A 22,118-nucleotide genomic window follows, 5' to 3' on the forward strand; every position below is an offset into this window, starting at 1 on the left:
TGTTTAAAAGCAAATTTCAAAGTCTACATCATCTGGATCCACAATCTGGGCTTCTTGAAAGATCTTGGTTCAATTCTCCAGCTTTGTGCTCTGAGCTGGCTCCACTCCATTTGTACTTCAGTTGTTGGTGGTCATACTATGGTACTGGCATCATCAATGTACTGGGCTCTTGTTGTGGATAGCCCCAGCCTTGTGTTTTGATGATAGTTCCACTTTCCTGGGAGGGGCTGCAGAGGAGGAGTGAATCAGTACTCTTGTAAACCTTCTGTCCAATTGAGTTTGTAAAATAAAGGCTAGAGCCAGTGATTGGGCAGTAGAAGAGGAGGTGGAGAAAAAGGCTTAGGGGAGGAGTCAGAAAAGGAAGGACGGGAGAGGGAGGGGACAGAGGAGCCAGAGGTGGAAGAACAACTGAGAAGAACATGGCCTAGAAAAACCGCAAGTTGTAAGGGATCTCATAGCTGGAGAATAGAGTAGTGCAATGGTAAATCTGCCCAATCTAGGCTTGCAGTTTATAACCATAAATATTGAGTTGTGTTTTCCTTGACTGGACTCATTTGGGTCAGAGATCTACTGCAACAGGCTCTTCCACTGCAATTAGGCTGCAATTTTACCAATAGCCTCTCATAGGCTCTCTTTATGGTACCAAGCATCAACTCTTTTGCATGACCCCTTCAGTCCTGGGCTTTCAAATGCCGATAAGGCTACAACTTCACCAATGGCCCTTCCCCTTCTCAGTTTCAAGCTTCAGTTATTCATCAGGATGCCTTCATCCATTCAAAGCCAGTACCATCTGAGAGATTATTACACATCACCAAGCCTGGCTGCCAGAATGAGATCTATCTCTAGAACACAGATTGACCAGTTTCCTGTTTTCAATGATTTCTTTTACTGCCTAATCTGACACTCCTAGATTGTCTTCTAGCCTCAAGATCTGGATCATAGGTATGTCCTTCATTTCCAGATTATAGTTTATTCCAGATGTAGTTAACTTATAATAGCTATTATAATCCATTCCTTGTCAATTTGACACACAATCAAATCTCCTTATGTCTAAATTAAAACAATAGCCAGATCATAATAACACTTAACAGGATATAACTATTCACTTTGTACCTACAAATGTATAAACAATAAACTTAGGGTGGAATCTTGTCCAGAGAGCACCATCCATTCATTTATTTAATATATCTAAACAGTGGCTTTAGATCCAATCCACTTCCTGGTGCTCCACTTTTCCTTAAAACATGTATTTTATATTTTTTTGTTGTTCATCTTGTACCCTTTTTATCAAAAGGGTATTCATAAGGGTGAACTTTATTAACCACAAAACATTATTTATACTAGGCTGTTTAAATTTTCCTTAGCTAATGCATTTAATCTTCATCTCTTCACCTTAGGCTCAAGCAGAAAAGCACACAAAAGCAGCCACATTCTTCACCAAATACACAATCACAGAGAGACAGACAGAGAGAGAGAAAGAGAGAGAGAGAGAGAGAGAGAGAGAGAGAGAGAGAGAGAGGAGAAGAGAGAGAGGAGAAGAGAGAAAAAGAGAGACCACAAGATGGGGGGAGGAGAGAGACAGACAGACAGACAGACACAAGACAGAAGGAGAGGAAGAGAGACAGAGAGAGAGAGAAGAAGAAGAAGAAGAAGAAGAAGAAGAAGAAGAAGAAGAAGAAGAAGAAGAAAAGGAGGAGGAGGAGGAGGAGGAGGAGGAGGAGGAGGAGGAGGAGGAGGAGGGAGGGAGAGAGAGCGATATTCTTTGCCTCTGAAACCTCTTGAGCTAGGCCTCCATATTTCAATTCACCTTCAGCACAAACGTCTTCCATGTTCTTCCTAGCATTGCCCACTAAGGCCATCCTAAAGCACTGCACTGCTTTACAAATCCACAGTCCAAAAATCCATATTCCTCCAAACCGAAACATGATGAAGCCCATCATAGAAAACAACCAAGTCCCTGGTACCAAGTTCTGTCTTAGTTAGGGTTTCATTTCTGTGGAGGGACAACCTGACAAAAGCAACTCTTAGAAAACATTTAATTGGGGCTGGCTTACATTTTCAGAAAGACAGTCCATTATCATTATGGTAGGATGCATGATAGAGTGTAGGCAGACATGTTTACAGATACAAGAGTTCTACATCTTTATCTTCAGGTAGCAGATAGTGAATGTCTTCTGCAAGCAGCAAGGAAGAGGTGGTCAAAATCATCCAGGGTCTAAAAATGGAAGTAAAAAAAATAAACAAATCACAAAGGGAAACTACCCTGAAGATAGAAAACCTAGGAAATAGATCAGGACTCATGGATGCAAGCATCACCAACAGAATACAAGAGACAGAAGAATCTCAGGTGCAGAAGACACCATAGAAAACAGTGTCACAACTGTCAGAGAAAATGCAAAATACAAAAATCACCTACTCAAAACATCCAGGAAATCCAGAACACAATGAGAAGACCAAATCTAAGGATAATAGGTATAGATGAGAGTGAAGATTCCCAACTTAAAGGGTCAGTAAATATTTTTGACAAAATTATAAAAGAAAACTTCTCTAACCTAATGAAAGAGATGCCCATGAACATACAAGAAGCCTACAGAACTCCAAATAGACTAGACCAGAAAAGAAATTCCTCCCCTCACATAATAATCAAAACACCAAATGCACAAAACAAAACAAATCAAATCAAAAAAAGAGTATTAAAGCAGTAAGGGAAAATGTCAAGTAACTTATAAAGGCAGACTTATCAGAATTACACCAGCCTTCTCATCAGAGACTATAAAAGCCAGAAGATCCTAGACAGGTGTTATACAAACCCTAAGAGAACACAAATGCTATCCCAGGCTACTATACTCAGCAAAACTATCAATTACCATAGATTGAGAAATGAAGATATATCATGACAAAACCAAATTTACACAATATCTTTCCATGAATCCAGCCCTACAAAAGATAATAGAGGGAAAACGCAACCACAAGGAAGGAAATTATACCCTAGGGAAAAAAAAAACAAGAAAGTAATCTTCTTCCGACAAACTGAAAAGAAGATAGCCACACAAACATAACTTCACCTCTAATAACAAAACTAACAGGAATCAACAACCACTTCTCCTTAATATCTCTTACCATCAATGGACTCAATTCACCAATAAAAAGACATAAACTATCAGACTGGATTCGTAAACAGGACCCAACATTTCGCTGCATACAAGAAATGCTCCTCAGTGAAAAAGACAGACACTACCTCAAAATAAAATAAAAGTCTGGAAAACAATTTTCCAACAAATGGTCCAAAGAAACAAGCTGGAGTAGCCATTCTAATATCAAATAAAATCAACTTTCAACCAAAAGTTATCAAGAAACATAAGGAAGGACATTTCATACTTGTCAAAAAAGAAATCAACCAAGATGAAATCTCAATTCTGAACATCTATGCTCCAATGCAAGGGTACCCACATTCATAAAAGAAACTTTACTAAAGCTCAAAGCACACATTGCACCTCACACAATAATAGTGGGAGACTTTGACACCCCACTTTCATCAATGGACAGATTATGAAAACAGAAACTAAACAGAGACACAGTGAAACTAAGAAGTTATGAACCAAATGGATTTCGTAGTTATCTATAGAACATTTCATACAAAAACAAAAGAATATACCTTCTTCTCAGTATCTCATGGTACCGTCTCCAAAATAGACCATATAATTGGTCACAAAACAGGCCTCAACAGTTACAACAAAATTGAAATAATCCCATGCATCCTATCAGATCACCACGGACTAAGGCTGGGCTTCAATAACGATAAAATCAATGGAAAGCCCAGATACATGTGGGAACTAAACAACGCTCTACTCAATGATAATTTGGTCAGGGAAGAAATAAAGAAAGAAATTAAAGACTTTTTAGAATTTAATGAAAATGAAGACACATCATATCAAAACTTGTGGGACACAATGAAAGCAGTGCTAAGAGGAAAACTCATAGCTCTAAGTGCCTACAAAAAAGAAACTAGAGAGAGCATACACTAGCAGCTTGACAGCACACCCAAAAGCTCTAGAACAAAAAGAAGCAAATACACACAAGAGGAGTAGAGGGCAGAAAATCTTAGAGTTTATGCCCTAAGATCAAGAACTGACAAATGGGACCTTTAAAATTGCAAAGCTTCTGTAAGGCAAAGGACACTGTCAATAGGACAAAATGATAACCAACAAATTGGGAAAAGATGTTTTACCAATCCTACAACTGATAGAGGGCTAATATTCAATATATACAAAGAACTAAAAAATGAGATTCCAGACAATCAAATAACCCTATTAAAAATGGTGTACAATGCTAAACAAAGAATTCTCAACTGAGGAAACTCGAATGTCTGAGAAGCACCAAAAAAGATTTCAATATTTTTAGTCGTCAGTGAAATGCCAATCAAACCAACCCAAAGAACCCACCTCAAACCAGTCAAAATGGCTAAGATAAAAAACTCAGGTGATTGTAGATGCTGGTGAGGATGTTGAAAAAGAGGAATACTCCTCTATTTTTGGTGGGATTGCAAGCTGTTATAACCACTCTGGAAATCAGTCTGGGATTCCTCCGAAAATTAGACATAGTATTACCTGGGGACCCAGTTATACCACTCCTGGGCATATACTCAAAAGATGCTCCAACATATAACAAGGACATATGTTCCACTTATTTATAATAGCCAGAAGCTGGAAAGAACCCAGATGTCCTTCAACAGAGGAATGGATACAGAAAATGTGGTACATTTACACAATGGAGTACTACTCAGCTATTAAAAACAATGACTTCATGAAATTCTTAGGAAATGACTCAAACTAGAAAATATCATCGGGAGTGAGGTAATCCAATCACAAAATAAGACACATGGTATGCACTCGCTGATAATTGGATATTAGCCAAAAGCTCACAATACCCAAGATACAACTTACAGACCACTGAAGCTCATGAAGAAGGAAGAATAAAGTATGGGTGTTTTGATCTTTCTTAGAAGGAGTAATAAAACACTCACAGGAGAAAATATGGAGACAAAGTGTGGAGCAGAGACTGGAGGAGGGACAGTCCAGAGGATCTGGGGATCCATCCCAGGTGCAATAACCAAATCCAAACAGTGTTGTAGATGTCAGGAAGTGCATGCTGACAGGAGCCTGATATACCTGTCTGTCTCCTGAGAGGTCTGCCAGAGCCTGACTTATACAGAGGTGTACGCTTGTAGCCACCCATTGAACTGACCACAGGGTCTCCAATAGAGGAGTTAGAGAGAAGACTGAAGAAGTTGAAGGGGCTTGCAGCCCCATGGGGAGAGGGACAATACCAACCAACCAGAGCTCCCAGGATCTAAACAGATAGCCTGGGAACACACACGGAAGGACCCAAGGCTCCAGCTGTATATGTAGTGGAGGATGGCTTTGTCGGACATCAGTGGGAGAGGAGGTCCTTAGTCCTGTGAAGGCTGGATGCCCCAGTGTAGGGGAAATTGAGGGCAGGTAGGTGGGAGTGGTTAGATGGATGGAGGCACACCCTCATAGAAGTAGGACAAGGGTGGATGAGATAAGGGGTTTCTGAGGAGGGGAATGGAGAAAGGGGATAACATCTGAAATGTAGATAAATAATTTATCCAATTAAAAAACAAACAAAACAAAAACCAGATAATGGAACTGGCTATCGCAGTCAAGCATTGAGAGTTTTTGTCAGCAGTTTAATATTACCCATATTACTGGGATTCCTTATAATTGTCAAGGACAAGGGACTGTGGAAGGGGCCCACGTAACTTTAAAACAATATCTTCATAAAATAAAAAGGGGGGAGGTATATCCCCATACACCAGAAATTTATTTAAATTATGTTCTTTTTATTTAAAAATTTTTTAAAAAAATATTTGGATGCCAAGGAACTTTCTGCTGAGTGTCTATGGCACTCTACAACTAGGCATACTTATGCATAGGTGAAAGGGAAGGATCCACTTACTGGCATATGGCATAATCCTGATCAGGTATTTAATATGGAGAAGAGGGCATGTTTGTTTGTTTTTTTCTGCAGGTTGCTGAAAAAGCATGTTGGTTGCCAGAGCAATGGGTGAGGCATGCTGATACCAGAACAAAGAATGTTGCTGACCTGTGAGCTTACTTAGTACCCTGACAATGGTGACTGGGAAGCTGTATTAGACATATGTTCCTGACCCACCTTTGCTTACCTGTACCCCAGATGGGACAAGCTGCCTTGCCTCAAGTTTTTAGACCTTGTGGAACAGAAAATTAAAAAAAAAAAGAAGTTAAAATGAGTCTTATATTTTTCTTAAATTGTGATCAGTTATTCAGACTCAATCATGAACTGGTCTAAAAATCAATCCAATATTGGAAGTAACAGTCTTCATTTGGAAGGCTGGTTCAGGACATTTTCAGACATATATTTGGAAGTTAGCTGCAGTTCTCTATGATGTTATCTTAAGAAGAGATAAAGTTGGGACAAGATCTGGATTCAAACAAGTGTTAGTACATGTGTGAAGGCTCTTTTAATTGTCAAGTTAAAATTACTTTTGTTTCTTCTACAGTATTTAATGTAAGTTGCATTGATTGTACACTTTACAATTGTGTTAGTGTGTTGAAACCCAGCACATCTGTTATGAAAGTCTATCAACCATCTTTTGTTTTATTGCCCTGAGTATCACAGAGCCTTGGTATTCTGAAAAAAAAACTTGTAAGTACTAGAAGAAATGAGTCAGACCTTAAGCAGAAGCAAGAGGGTAGTAGACTTGATTATTGCTGGCATAACAGTTTTAATTATATTAATTGCTAGCACCACTGCTTCTGCAATTGCTTTGACACAAGAAATTAAGACAGCTACTTTTCTTAATCATTTCGCAAAAAAATGTTCCTAATGTGTTGAATATACAAGATTTATCTAGACATTTGGACCAATGGATTGATGCTCTTTATCCTATTCAAATTTTTGAAAGGAGGTTCAGAGTTTAAGAGTAAGGAGCCATCTCAACTGTCATGCCAAATACCATTGGATTCGTGTTAGTTCTAAAATTTACAATGGTAGTCATTATAATTAGGAAAAAGTTTAAAGACACTTGCAGTGTATTTGGCATAATTTTAGCAACTCTCTGGATGTTTAACTTTGCACAGTGAGCTAATTAATTTAAAGAATGCTGTTCTGCTAAGCATTGATGCAGCAGATACTGCTGATAAAATTACCCATGGCCTGAGGTCAGTATTTTTATTTTGGCCAAGCTTCAAGAATGGCATATATAGATTAATCATGCTAGCTGTTTGTCCTGGGAATACTTTTATTCCTGCCCATAGTGTTAAAGCTTGTCTTCAACAACATTAACATGTTGCCAGCCAAAGTACATGGCTTAAAACTGAAAATGGACCCCCAGACAGAGTTATTAAATTAACAGGCTGGCAAGCCAAGGAGAGGTAAGATTCTGCACAGAGCCTTACCACCCTAAGACAGAAGTGCTTTGCTTTTGATAACACATATTCCATGACAGGTAAGGAAGGCATTCTTGTCAGAAAAACCTAAGACAAGCTCGGTCTTATTTATGAAATACAAAAGGGGGAAACTTGGAGAGCTTTTGGGGTTTCTTGGCAAGAATCTGATGTGGTCAAAAGAGAAAGAAATTGGTTGCTTGGCAGGAATATGAAATTGGCCAAGGACAAGGAATTGGGCTTCAGGTAGGAATCTGCCATTAGGCTATAACAAAGAAGTAATTTCAGGCAAGAATCTAAATATTAAGCTAGAACAAAGAAGTAATATCAGGCAGGAATCTAAATCTTAGGCCAGAACAAAAAAGTAATTTCAGACAGGAATCTAAATCTTAGGCTAGAACAAGGAAGTAGGCTTCAGATATGAAAATGACTCTGGGCTAGGACAGAGAAGTTGGCTCAGATATTTTGGTCATCCTGATAAGCCCTTAGAAACAGTGATCATGGGAGTGTTCATGGAATTTTGTTTATTGCCTTGCTTGTTCTTTGACTATTTGTTTTTATTGTCTTGCTTCTTCTTTGACTATTTGCATCTATTGTGTTGCTAGTTCCTCAACCTAGAACTGACTTTAATACTTGCATGTAATTAAAATGGTATAAAAGCAAAAAGGAGGAGGGGAATGGAATGGGTATTTCTAGGGAGGGGAAAGGGGGAAAGGGGATGACATCTGAAATGTAAATAAACAAAATATCCAATTAAAGAAACAGTGATCCTGGGAGTGTTCACAGAACTTTGTTTATTGCCTTGCTTGTTCTTTGACTATTTGTGTTTATTGTCTTGCTTGTTCCTTGACTATTTGCACCTATTGTATTGGTAGTTCCTCAACCTAGAACTGACCTGAATACTTGTATGTAATTAAAATGGTATAAAAGCAAAATGGAAGAGAGGGGATGAAATACAGGTTTCTAGGGAGGGAAATGGAGAAAGGTGATGACATCTGAAATGTAAATAAATAAAATATCAAAAAAAGAAACATACCTCAATATCAAAGACAGCATCATGTCAGAGTAGAGGTGTATAAGAAAAATTTCCAGACGAATGGACCTCAGATAGAAGCTGGTGTAGTTATTCTAACTTGTAACAAAATAGCATTCAAACCCAAATTAATCAAAAAGAAAACCAAACAGGATGGAAAACATCAAATTCATCAAACGAAAAATCCACAAAGATAATGTTTCATTCTTAACATTTGTGTCATAAATGCAAGGACTCATGTCTGTAAGAGAAACATTACCAAGGTTAATCTCACATTGGTCCTAATATATTAATTATTGGAGAGTTCAATATCCCATTGGATAGGTTATCCAGCCAAAAGTTAACCAAAAAATACCACTACTGCCAAACATTATAAACCAAATGGACATTGCAGATATCTACAAAAGCTTTCATCAAATACAAAAGAATATACCTTCTTCTCAGCTCTCAAGGAATGTTCTCCTAAACTGACTACATACTTAAAGGAAGATGGAGGAAGGTAGAGGAAGATGGAAGAAGAGGAGATGGAAGGAAGACGGAACCATGTGGCTTGGAGAAGCTGCATGTAGCAAGGGATCTCATAGCTGCAGAAGAGAGTAGTGTAGTGGTATACTTACCCAATCTAGGCATGCAGCTCATAAAGATTTTAACTGAGTTTTGTGTTTTGTTACATAGGCTTATAGGGGTGGGAAATTTACTGCAAGAGTTTGGCCCCTAACACAGGGTAGATATTGAGACACCATATGTTGTATAAATATTTTAATCCTGGCACAGGGTTTCTTCCCAGCCTTTACCATTTAGATTGTGAATAAAAACACATACAACTTTTATATTTACAATAAGCCTTATACAGTACAAATGATGGGCAGATACCTAGCCTACATGCTATCAGAATCTACATCCCTATTGATATATTTACTGCAAATTATTATTTCATATTCACTATGTGTCATCCAGGCTACTCTTAACTCCAAGTAGCCAACTCACTGGACCACATTTTTTTTATGGCTCACCTAACCCACAGCAGCTTCTCCTTCTGTCTCCTGAATGTTCTTCTCCTGGTTCTCTCACCCAAAGCCCAGGAAACCTAATCAGCACTTATTTCTCTTCTACCCAGGTATTAGTTGTTGGCATCTTTATTTACCAATCAGAAATAACCTGGGACAGGGTCCCAGGGACTAGGTGCCTGCTCCAGGTTTTGGGGGCCTGCTCTTAGCATTACAATAGACAGTAAAAGATAAAACCTAAACACATACTAGTTTAGTTAAACCACAGAATTCTCTAAGTTAATGAGACAGTAAATATCTAGAGACAAGCAAAATATGACTATGCAAATATACTGAGAATGTTAGATGGTCTTCAGAAGCATCAGAAATCTGTAGAATATGGCATTGAAAGATGTTTTATTTATTTTTGACAATCAGAAATGCCAGCTCTTGGCAAACCCACAGAGTCCTTCGAAGAAGATGGTGAACACTGAAGAACCTCCTTATGGAGTTTGCTGCAAATGTGACAAGCAGCCACTGGACAAGAAACTGCCCTTGTCTCAACTTCTGACCATATGTTGTGCATATGTTGTACATTTGAGGGTACTGGGAATACTAATATGGGTGTGGGTCTTGTTGGCAACTCAGTTCTTCCCAAAGTCAACATGCTAGCTCTATCCAAAAAGCTTTAAATCATAAAATTCCTTCCCTTTTCCCAACTTTACACTCACTTCATAAGTAAATAGGTTACAACTTGAAAGGTTCACGAAGTATTTAACAATTATAACACTATAAAAGTTATAACACGCTGGGCAGTGGTGGCGCACGCCTTTAATCCCAGCACTTGGGAGGCAGAGGCAGGCGCATTTCTGAGTTCAAGGCCAGCCTGGTCTACAGAGTGAGTTCCAGGACAGCCAGGACTACACAGAGAAACCCTGTCTTGAAAAACCAAAAAAAAAAAAAGTTATAACACTATAACAGTCCATGTGTTTGTCATATTACACTCAAGGCAATCTCTTAACCATGAGCTCTTACAATAAAAAAAAAAAGTGACTACTTTTCTACATACTGGTATAAAACAAGGGTATCAATTCTAAAACAGAAGAAACAAAAAACGCCAAGGAAAGATCAGTCCCAAATCCAGAAGGACATCCACACAGTCTGGCAGCTCCACTTTTGACATGGGTGTATGAAGGATTCCAAAGCCTTTACCACACTCCCCAAACATAAGGCTTCAATTCAGCATGAAGCTGTTGATAACTTTTAGGGTCTGAAGAAGTGTTAAGATTTTATGAACATTTTTAAAAATTAATTAATTTATTTTGTGTATATGAGTACACCATAGCTATCTTCAGATACACCAGAAGAGGGCATTGATCCCATTACAGATGGTTGTGAGCCACCATGTGGTTGCTGGGAATTGAACTCAGGTCCTCTGGAAGAGCAGTCAGTGCTCTTAACCGCTGAGCCATCTCTCCAGCCCTGATTTTATGAACATTTTAACATTTGTACTATTTCACTTTAGTTTGAACTACCTTGTGTTAAGAAAATAAGAAAGCTTATTAAAGGGTTTGCAATGTTTTCCACACTTGTGACATTTCAGTCTACTATGAATTATGAGGTTTCCCCCCCAGGTTTAATAAGTCCAAAGACATTAGCATATTCCTCACATTTCTGTGGTTCTCTCAAAGATGAATTCTTTGATGTTGCCTAAGACCAAAAGACTGGTAAGAATAGTGTTAGCCACATTCTTCACATGTGTAGTATTTATCTTTAATAGGAATTATACTGTGTTCAGACCATGCAATGGAACTTCAAAAGTATTTGTCACATTTTTTATATTTGTATGGTTTCTTTTCAGAATGAATTTTTGATGATTCCTAAATTTGTTGAGCATCTTGATACATTCTTTCCATTTGTAAATATTCTCTACATTGTGAGTTAATTTGTGAAGATATGGGTATGACTTTGTAAAAGATGCTTTGCAAATTCCTCACTTTTGTATGGTTTCTCCCAGGAACGAGTTATCAAATAAGGAGAAAGAATCTGGGAAGTTGTAAAGGACTTGACTGATACATCACAAGTTTAGGGTTTCTCACCTGTATTGATTCTCTTCTTTTCAGAAAGTAATTATGGACAATGGAATGCCAGGCCGCATGCTTCATATTTGTAGAGTTTCTCTCTTGTATGAATTTTCTTATGTTTGTAAAGTCTTGATGGATAATTGAAGACCTTGCCACATACTTCACACTTGTATGGATTCTCTCCTGTATGAATTCTCTTGTGTTTAGAAAGTAATGATGGATAATGGAAGGCCTTGTCACACACTTCACACTTGTAGGGTTTTTCTCCAGTGTGAATTCTTTTATGTTCAGAAAGTGATGATGGAAAACGAAATACATTTCCACACACTTCACACTTGTATGGTTTCTCTCCTGTATGAATTTTTTTATGGTTGGAAAGTCTTGATAGGTAGTGGAAGGCCTTGCCACACACTTCACACTTATAAGGTTTTTCTCCTCTATGAATTATCTTGTGTTTAGAAAGTAATGATGAATAATGGAAGGCCTTGCCACATAATTCACATTGGTATGGTTTCTCTTCTGTATGAACTTTCTTGTGGTTGGAAAGTCTTGATGGATAATCAAAGGCTTTGCCACACACTTCACACTTAAAGGGATTCTCTTCTGTATGAATTATCTTGTGTTTAGAAAGAATGGATGGATAATGGAAGGCCTTGCCACAAACTTCACATTTGTACGGTTTCTCTCCTATATGAATTTTTTTATGGTATGAAAGTCTTGATGAATAATGGAAGGCCTTGCCACATACTTCACACTTGTAAGGTTTTTCTCCTGTGTGAATTCTCTTGTGTATAGAATATAAAGTTGTAGTATGGAAGGCCTTGCCACATACTTCACAACTGTAGGGTTTTTCTCCTGTATGAATTCTCTTATGGTTAGAAAATAATGATGGACAACGAAAGTCCTTGCCACATACTTCACACTTGTAGGGTTTCTCTCCTCTGTGGATTCTCTTGTGTTCAGAAAGTGATGATGGAACATGAAAGGCCTTGCCACACACTTCACACTTGTACGGTCTCTCTCCTGTATGAATTGTCTTATGGTTGGAAAGTCTTGATGGAAAATGGAAGGCCTTGCCACACACTTCACACTTGTAGGGCTTTTCTTCTGTATGAATTATCTTGTGTTTTGAAAGTAATGATGGATAATGGAAGGCCTTACCACATACTTCACACTTGTACGGTTTCTCTCCTGTGTGAGTCCTCTTGTGTTCACAAAGTGATGATGGAGAGCGGAAGGCTTTTCCACATACTTTACACTTGTATGGTTTTTCTTCTGTATGAATTTTCTTATGTTTTAAAAGTCTTGATGGATATTCGAAGGCCTTGCCACACACTTCACACTTGTAGGGATTCTTTCCCATATGAATTATCTTGTGTTTAGAAAGTAATAATGGAATGCAGAAGGCCTTGCCACAAACGTCACACTTGTAGAGTTTTTCTCTTGTGTGAATTATCTTGTGTTGAAAAAGTTTTGATGGAACATAGAAGGCCTTGCTACATATTTCACACTTGTAGGGTTTTTCTCCTGTATGAATCCTTTTGTGTTCAGAAAGTAATGATGGAAAATGGAAGGACTTGCCACACTCTTCACATTTGTAGGGCTTTACTCCTAAATGAATTATCTGGTGATTTCGAAATACTTTTTTTGCCTCAAAGACTTTGCCACATTCTTTGCACGTATAGCTTTTTTCCCCTGGTGAGTAAGAGTTGAGAAATAGAAGAAAACAATGAAAAAAAATCTGTGTATTTACACTAATCATTTTTTAAAAACTAACATTTACTCATACTTGCATTTATTTGTACAAATTATAAGCTACATTCATTTTTCTGTACCTGTACTCAGTGAAGTATAATTTAAAACACTGAATAAGTGAAAATTATGTAGCCTTCCTTGAAGTAAAAAGATGATGGCAACATAAAACAACGAAAGGAATATTAATCAAAATCAAACATGTACAAAAGCATAATATTAACTAAGAAAACCCATAATTTGATTATGAAAATGCAAATCATCCCCTTAAACAAATACAGAAATCTCATGGCTAGTTAAAAAGAAAGTATAAATTAGTCTAATTTGGAAAACACGAATAAATATTATACATATGTATATATATATATATAATTATATATATTATATCTATAGTCTAAGCATAGAGTTTTCTTTTGGAAGTGTTGAATGGTGACTGAAGAAGACTTTGCTTAAAAACATTAAATAAAGATTCAAGAAAAAAGTTTTATGTATATCATTAGGCATAATGGTTTTGTGTATTTTGTGAACATTATCCATGTATTATTCAACTTCTTGATTTTTCTGGGCATATATGTTTGTGCTGTCCAGAAATGGCATTGTAGTGCTGTTTCTTAGAATCTCCCATCTCAAGTTTGTGTAAATATTGTTCCCAATTTATGCTCTAACTTATCAATAAAGGCTGATAAGTCACTGCATGGGTTGAAGACAAAATATGCTGGACTTCTGCTACCTGAGGGAAGAACAGAGAGGGGGAGTTCACTATAAGGAAGGGTTCTAGACAGACATCATGTGAAGTCCCCTGAAGCTCAGAGAGCCAGACCAGCACTAAAATGCAAGGATCATGGGGACTATTTCTGGGAGCTAGCCAGATAACCTTAGAGGATTAGACTCATTATTAACGTCCCAGTAACTGTGTTGTAAAGCATATCAAAGAAGTCTTATAGTCACTGTCTCATCCATTTGGGACCTAGCCCAGATGACTCATCACTTTTAAATATAAATGTACATTTATCTCATAAAAAATACATACCCAAGTTAAAGATCACACAGAAATGACAGAGCTTTGTCAGTCATGGGAAACCCAGGCTAATCTCATGGTAGAAGAAAGCAAAACTAAGGGGACTCAAAGCATCCTAACTGTTGGATCATGTCCTCCTTTGACAGAAAAACACAGGAAATTAGAGTTTTAAAAGTGAATGCACATGTGGTCTTCTGAAAGGCTCCACCCAGCAGCTGACTCACACAGATACAGATACCCAGAGCCAAACAGTGGATGGAGCATGGGGACTCCTAAGGAAGAAGAGAAGGAAAGATGGTGGGGCCCAAAAGGGATATGAACTCCACAGGATAACCAATAAAGTCAACTAACCTGGATCCTTGGGGTCTGAGTCTGAACTACCAATCAAAGAACACACAAGGGCTGGACCTAGGCCTCCCTGCTCATATGTGATGTGCAGCTTGATCTTCATATGGGTCCTGAACAACAAGAAAGAGGGCTATCCCAAAAGCTGTTGCCTGTATGTGGGATACATTCTACAAGCTGGGCTGCCTTGTCTGGCCTTAGTGGGAGAGGAAGAGCCTACCTAGCCTTGCAGAGTCTTGAAGTAGCAGGGTGGGGGATATCCAGGGAGCATCCACCTGCTCAGAAGAGAAGGGAATGGCAGATGGGGGAAGGATTGTTAGAGGGGATGACCACGAAGGGGACAGTGAGCGGGATGTAGGGTAAATAAGTAAAAGAAATGTATATTAACTTTAAATATAGATGATTTATACCAAAACATTGTGTCTTGATGGACTTATGTTAGATCTTAGAGTTTCCCACTCTGTTCGCTGACACCTTCCTCCTGACACACCTGAATACTTAGTGATGGCCGCTCCGCTCTTCACATCTGAAGGCTCTTGTCTTTGCTCCAGAAATGTGACCAGATATGGCTTAGAGGAAGCAAGACCTGTTTGTGGGAAAAGAAAACAACAATGTAACTGTGGTCACGTGGGAAAAAATGTCCCTCCAGGGCTTTGTGTAACAAAAATGACAAGCTACGATAAAGAAGTATGCAGAACTAGTTTTTATGTGTTTTCTTATGGGCACATCCCAATGATGAGGAAAAACTTGGGATTTGTGGGTTCTGAGCTTCACACCCTTCAGTTACAAAGAAAACCTTTACAACTAAAGTGTGTGTTGTTCTCTTTAGGGTACCACTTATATTCTAAGACAAACAATACATTTAGGGGGTGGTATGAACCCAAGAAGAGATAGTGCAAAGCTATAGGAATAATTTAAATTTTCCTTAAGAGTAACCCTGTGGACCCCATTGACAAATGTAGAAATTCCCATGAGATACTGTACAAAGGGAGCAACTTTCATGCTTACAATTCATTAAAAATTCATCATGGAAGGTATCCTCACCCAGGAACACAAGGTTATTGTAATTCTCCAACATCACATCCCTGTACAGTTTCCACTGAGCAGGACGCAGGTATTCCCACTCCTCTGCAGAGAAATAAATGACCACATCCCAGAATGACAGTATATCCTGAAAAAAATAAAATTAACAAAAGTATAAATATCAGCCATTATTGTTTGGGGTTGGTGTGCTGCATCCATTTATTCAAGTGCTAAATTCTGTACCCCAACATCTGGCTGTCTCAAAAGAAGTGAATTCCCATGAGTTCACCAGCAATTTTTGTGTAAAACTGGCTCCCCAATTTAAAATATTGGTTAAATAAAACAAGCAACTGATAATTACAGGGGAGGATAGAGATAGGCAGGGCTTTGATGACGGAAATGAGTTTGTAAATAAAGACCACAATGAGTATAAGGAGAAATGGGGAGGGGAAGGAAAGTTGTTAACACAGGTCCCCAGTAGTCATGATGGATCACTGGCAATGCCCAAGTGAAATGCTCCCACCTTTCCCCCAGACAGACTGATGGAGCAGGCATAATTCTTGACTCAAGCAGCAAGGATTTGGGGAGCACGGATCAGGATATAGCCAGTCTAGCTTTAGAAAAATAGATGAGCAGTAATCCCCCAGTAATTGAGCAAATGCCAAATAAATGAATCATAGTCTTAATCTGAGTCTCATTCATTCATAAACTATACTGTGATAGACATAACCACAATTAACTTACACATTATGCTAAATATGACCATCAATAATAACATAAATACAAAGAGGCATCATGCACTTCTGCATATAAATCTAAAGGTGAACCTAAGTGACAGGAGAGTGGGAAACACTTCTGATATAGGTAAGGAAGAATCCTAAAATACTCCTGATGTGGTAAGTTTGCAACATAGGACTCATCTCTAAGTGAAATGGATGACAGAAGGTCCTAGAAACTCCTAGGTTATATTGCTTTTAAGAATCATAAAATGGAGAACAAGGGAAACTAAAAATAGTGTGTTGAGGCTAGACAGATGGCTCAGTAATTAAGAGCACTGGCTACTCTTCTGAAGGACATGGGGTTTATTCTTAGATGCTTCATGGTCACTCATAACTGTCCATAACTCCAGTTAGAGAGGATGAGACAATCTCTTAGACATGAATGGTAACAAAATACAAACACACATATGCCTTAGTTAGAGCTTCTATTCCTGCCATGAAACTCCATGACCAAAAATCAGATTGGAGAGGAAAGGGTTTACTGGACTTACACTTCCACAGCACAGTTCATTATTGAAGAAGGTCAGGACAGGGAGTTAAACAGGACAGGGACCAGGAGGCAGGAGATGATTAGAGATAATGGAGGGGTTCTGTTCGTAGACTTCCTATAATTGCTTGCTCAGCCTGCTTCTCTATACAATCCAGGGCTACCTTCTCAGAGTTCCACCTTGAATATCAGTATGTGCCATGCTCCATCAGTCTCTAGGAAATTGTTCTACAGGCTGGCACACACCCTGATCTTATAGAGGATTTCCTAAATTAACATTTCCTAAACTCACATAAGGATAGTTCAAATACACAATACTCTAGCTACTACAATAAAAATAGTTAAATCTTGGGGAAAATGGAGCTTTGGTGTCCCATCATTGTATTATAATACAGCACACATTATGTAAATGGTTCACAGTAGGGAGCCATGGTGAGGCTCAACCCAAGTATGCACAACCACAAATGACAAATACAATGAAGATCCACATATATTGTACGATGCATTTAGGAAGGGCTGCCTTCTTGAGCACACACAGAGAGATCCAAATGATACTGCACGAAGGGAAAGGAGTTTGAGAACCCAAGGGGAAGAACAATAACTGAATTCAGAGACAAATGGAATCAAATTATACTATCCACATTATAATTACAAAATTTAGTAGGAAGTTCAGTCACTGTGGCGGCCTTAAACCAAACCAACAGTGTCTCAGAGGCCCCAGGAAAGGGCAATGGGAACTTTAGTTCTCTATCTTCATCTAGTAGGGGACTTGGCCAGGCAAATCTGACTGAGGATGCAGTGCCATGGAAGGAGTCATTGGTGCATAAACAGGCAGATCCAACACTTCTCCTGGGACTGGGGTTCTCATCTGTCCTAAGGCAGGTATCCTGTGCTCTCACTGCCAACATTGTGTGGGTCTCTGGGGAATTTGGCCATTTTACATCTACTAATATGATACTGCATGCTGAACTTTATAACTTCCTTGCCTTTGTGTCAACTGTTTATACAAGACATCCTGTTCCCAGCTATTTCGTTTGTCTTCTTTAAGTTTTTTCTTTGTTTTCCTTCCCTGATCCACCCATTCCACACTTTGCCATTTGAGATCTCAAATCCCTTAAATTCAGGGCAGCATCAGTACACTAAGATTCCTGCACCTTATGTAAATGAAGAAGAATAAGTGTTGATCAACATTCCTGCAGGTTTCCTCTTCATGTGATTACTGGACAATGGGATAAAAACTGCATCTCTCACTCGACTCACAATCCTTTAGATTCAATGTGTGACTGACTGGGTTAGATTTCTGAGGCAGCATGAAGATCCAGAAGACAGAAGAGACAGGAGTCTGATGCTTGACAGACAGTTGTGCATTTATTGTTTCACACACTGAAAGACAGACTCACTCTCATGGGAAATTGTGGAAAATAAAAACAGAGGGAAAAGAAGGATGGAACCATTTTTAGAGGCAGAATGAGGGGATTGGGAGTGAGCCACAAAGTCCACCTTTCTCTCCTGTAGGTGCTCCTTCATCAAACTGTTTTCCAATGTAGACACAGGTTAACCCTTCAGATGTTTGTTTCTTGAAAGAGGGGGTAAGTTGGCAACGTCACCTTAACCTCCGAGCTGTTATGCTTTACCACCAAGCAGAGTGGAGCAGTTCTAGTGATCTCAGCCAGAAATGTTGCTGATGTAGGCCAGTCAGTCTTACAGCACAAGAAGCTCTGTCACACAATATGTTGCACTTGTCTTTTTATGTCTGAAATAATGATGTCCTATCCCATCTGATAGAGTCTTACTGATAAAAACAAGATTCCTATGTGAATACAGCTGACCATCTCCAACTTTGTCTGCTGCAAGCCAGAGAACTATGTTTTTGGGGACCCCCTCTCTCTTAAGATAATCTGTCTGCCTAAACAGACACCAGGAAGGGGAGACTGCAGACCAGCAGGGGGCTCCTAGAGCAGCATCCACTTCCTCATTCCCCAAACCCTAATGCTCTAAAAGGTACAAGCCAGGTTTCTCTCCTCATTCAACCCCCCATCCCATACTTCAAGGAGAGTTGGTGCCCCTCTCTGTGTACTAATAAACAGTCTCATCTGTTGTTCCCAGACTCTTTCCTGCTCTTCTTCTCCTCGGACTGTGCTCCCAAATCTAACATCGTCCATATTGTCAAAAATGACCATACTGCACCTTTTAATCCCATTTAATAGTTTCCCAAATTAACCATGTGTACCACAATTCCCAGATTGTTTTACTTTTATGATTTAATTATTTAATTAAGGTTCATTTAAATTAAAGAAGTTCATATCCAACTCCATTGAGATGACCCCAAAATCAGAGAAAAGTGGAATATAAAGAAAAATAATCTATCTCTATTAAAAGACTATAGAGCACTTTTATAACTGGAAAGAATAAAGGAAGCTGCTATGAAGTCAGCACTAGGACACACAAAACAAACAAAACAACAAGTAAGTTTGCTGCAGGTAGGGTGACTGCTGTGTCACGCCTGCATTTTCTCGTGAAAACCACATGGTCAGATCGAATATCAAAATAAGCAGTAGAAAAGATCACGCTGGCTTGTACCCACCATCACACAAGATAGAAACATTTGCCATTACACGTTGCTTAGATGAGCACTAGGACACAGACCTTAGAAGACAATCATAAGCTTCATCAAAGACCACAAAACATTTCAGAAAGGCATGAAGAAGCATCTCAGTGCCATTAAAGACAATGATCATAAGGAGGATAAATGCTTCTGTGATGTTCCAGAAACCAAAAACTTTAGATGATGGAAATGACAGCACAATCCAGGATTTGAAACTGGAATTCAATAAAGAGAAACCCTGAACAGGACTCTAGCAGCAATGATCCAAAATCTGGCCGAATAATTCAAAAAGAAAACTTAAAAAAAATTTACACTAAAATAAGCCAGCAGAAGATAGCATATAAGGACTTATGAACAAAGGAGACAATCCAGATAAAACAAGCTAAGGATAGGAAATAAATGAAGAAAAAAATTCTGTAGGAAGGAAACATACAAGAAATGTTAGACACTGTGAAAAGACCAAACCTTCAAATTACAGGCATAGATGAGGGAGAAAGAGGCCCAGGCAATGGCATAAATATCATCTTCAAGAAGCACATAAAATGGCCGGGCAGTGGTGGCGCACGCCTTTAATCCCAGCACTTGGGAGGCAGAGGCAGGCAGATTTCTGAGTTCGAGGCCAGCCTGGTCTACAGAGTGAGTTCCAGGACAGCCAGGGCTACACAGAGAAACCCTGTCTTGAAAAACCAAAAAAAAAAAAAAAAAAAAAAAAGCACATCAAATAATGGTTCCTAAACTACGGACAGATACACCCATAATCATATATATATATATATATATATATATATATATATATATAATAAAAAGCACACACACATAACACTAATTGGACAAGATCAGAAAATTAAAACTTCATGGCATATTGAAATCTGCAAGTGAAAGACCTCATTTATTAGGATATCAGCCAATTCCTATATGGAACTTTAAAAGCCAGAAGACCCTGGAGTAATGCACCCCAACTCCTAAAAGACAATGACATTCAATTACATTCATTAAGATACTGCACAACACACAACTATCTGCAGTAGTTGAAGTAGATGGAAAAACCATCTACAAAATAAAGAATATTAAAAACAGTTGTATTTTACAAACCAAACATAAAAAAAAAAAATACAGAAGGAACCATTGTATTCTAAAGAGAGAGATGAACATAGTGAAAACACTGTGAAAAGGAACTGTAAGCCAAAATTACAAGACCACAAAAGGCCACTGAGAACACAAACAACAATGAAAATGAGGAACATACCGACAATTAACACTCACATATCAGAACAAGTGATGCCCACCCACAGTCCTCCATTCACAAGACACATGCTGGGGGACTGGATCAAGAAGCAAATCCATCTTTATGATGCCTACAAGAAGGAAATATGAGTAATGTCTTTTAGATTTTCCAATTAAGCTGGACAGGTTTTCAAAATATTCCCTAATGATAGTCTGAAAATTTGGTATCTGTTGTAATATCTCCCCGTATATTTCTGGATCTGATCATTTGGGTCCTGTATCTGTTGGATAGCTGGATCGAGTGTCCCTCAACCTTGTTTATCTTCTTAATGAACCTGATGTGAACTTGTTGTTCATTTAAATCTTTTCTGTGAGTTAGTTTCAATTATTTCTCTACTCATTCTTTTTAAAATTATTTGCCATTGACAGGATTAGAATTATGTTTGTTCTTTTTCTTCACAAATTTCTTCAATGGATCATTCAATCATTTGTCCACGGTCTTTCTCATAGTTTTGTTAGAACTATAAATTTCACCTGCAGGAGAGCCTTCCACAGGTCCAAGAGTTTTCTTGTGATTTCATTTTCATTCCTATGTAATTTTTACACATAAACAACAAAAAAACCATTTATAAGGAAGAAGTTAACAACCTAAATGGATTTAAAAGAATAGGGAGATTAAAATTGTAAAAAAATGTTTTCTAGCTAAAATTTTATATATATATATATAAATATATATATTTATATATATATAATATATATATATATATATATATATATATATATATATATATATATATATATATATATATATATGGAACCTTGGAACTCTTACCCTAGCTCCCTACAAGCTTGCAGCCACTCTGGTCAAACCCAGCAGTGGTCACCATGATACTTAAACCACAGAAAGACTCTACAAAGAAAGAGAAATTCAGGCTACTTCTCCTTATGAACATTGATGCAAAAATACTCACTAAAATACTCACAAGCCAAATCCAAGAACACATTCGAAACAGCATCTACCATGATCAAGTAGTCTTTAGTCTTCATCCCAAGGATGCAGGGGAGGTTCAATATACAACAATCCATCAACTTAATACAACATATAAATAAACTGAGAAAACCAAAAATGACATGACAATCTGCTTAAATGCTGAAAAAACATTTGAAAAAAAATCCAAAACCCCTTCAAGTCTTAGAGAAATCAGGGACACAGGGCACATAAGTAAACACAATAAAAGCCAATAGTCAACATCAAATGAATGGAAAGAAATTTAAAGCAATCCCACTAAAATCATGGACAAGGCTGTCCACTCTCTCCATAGCTTTTTCAAATA

The 22,118-nt window shown here is 38.1% G+C and overlaps 1 protein-coding gene across 1 annotated transcript in view; it reads right to left on the reverse strand.

Annotated features, from left to right (window-relative positions):
- LOC117723891 (uncharacterized) overlaps positions 1-22,118 on the reverse strand; it is a 46,357-nt gene that overhangs the window by 21,621 nt on the left and 2,618 nt on the right. The window contains 3 exon segments of the mRNA XM_076916381.1: positions 11,635-13,246; positions 15,157-15,252; positions 15,675-15,837. Coding sequence (XP_076772496.1) covers positions 11,635-13,246; positions 15,157-15,252; positions 15,675-15,837 — 1,871 coding nt within the window.

This window comes from Arvicanthis niloticus, chromosome 19 (genome assembly GCF_011762505.2).
Source record: "Arvicanthis niloticus isolate mArvNil1 chromosome 19, mArvNil1.pat.X, whole genome shotgun sequence".
Classification (NCBI taxonomy): Eukaryota; Metazoa; Chordata; class Mammalia; order Rodentia; family Muridae; genus Arvicanthis; species Arvicanthis niloticus.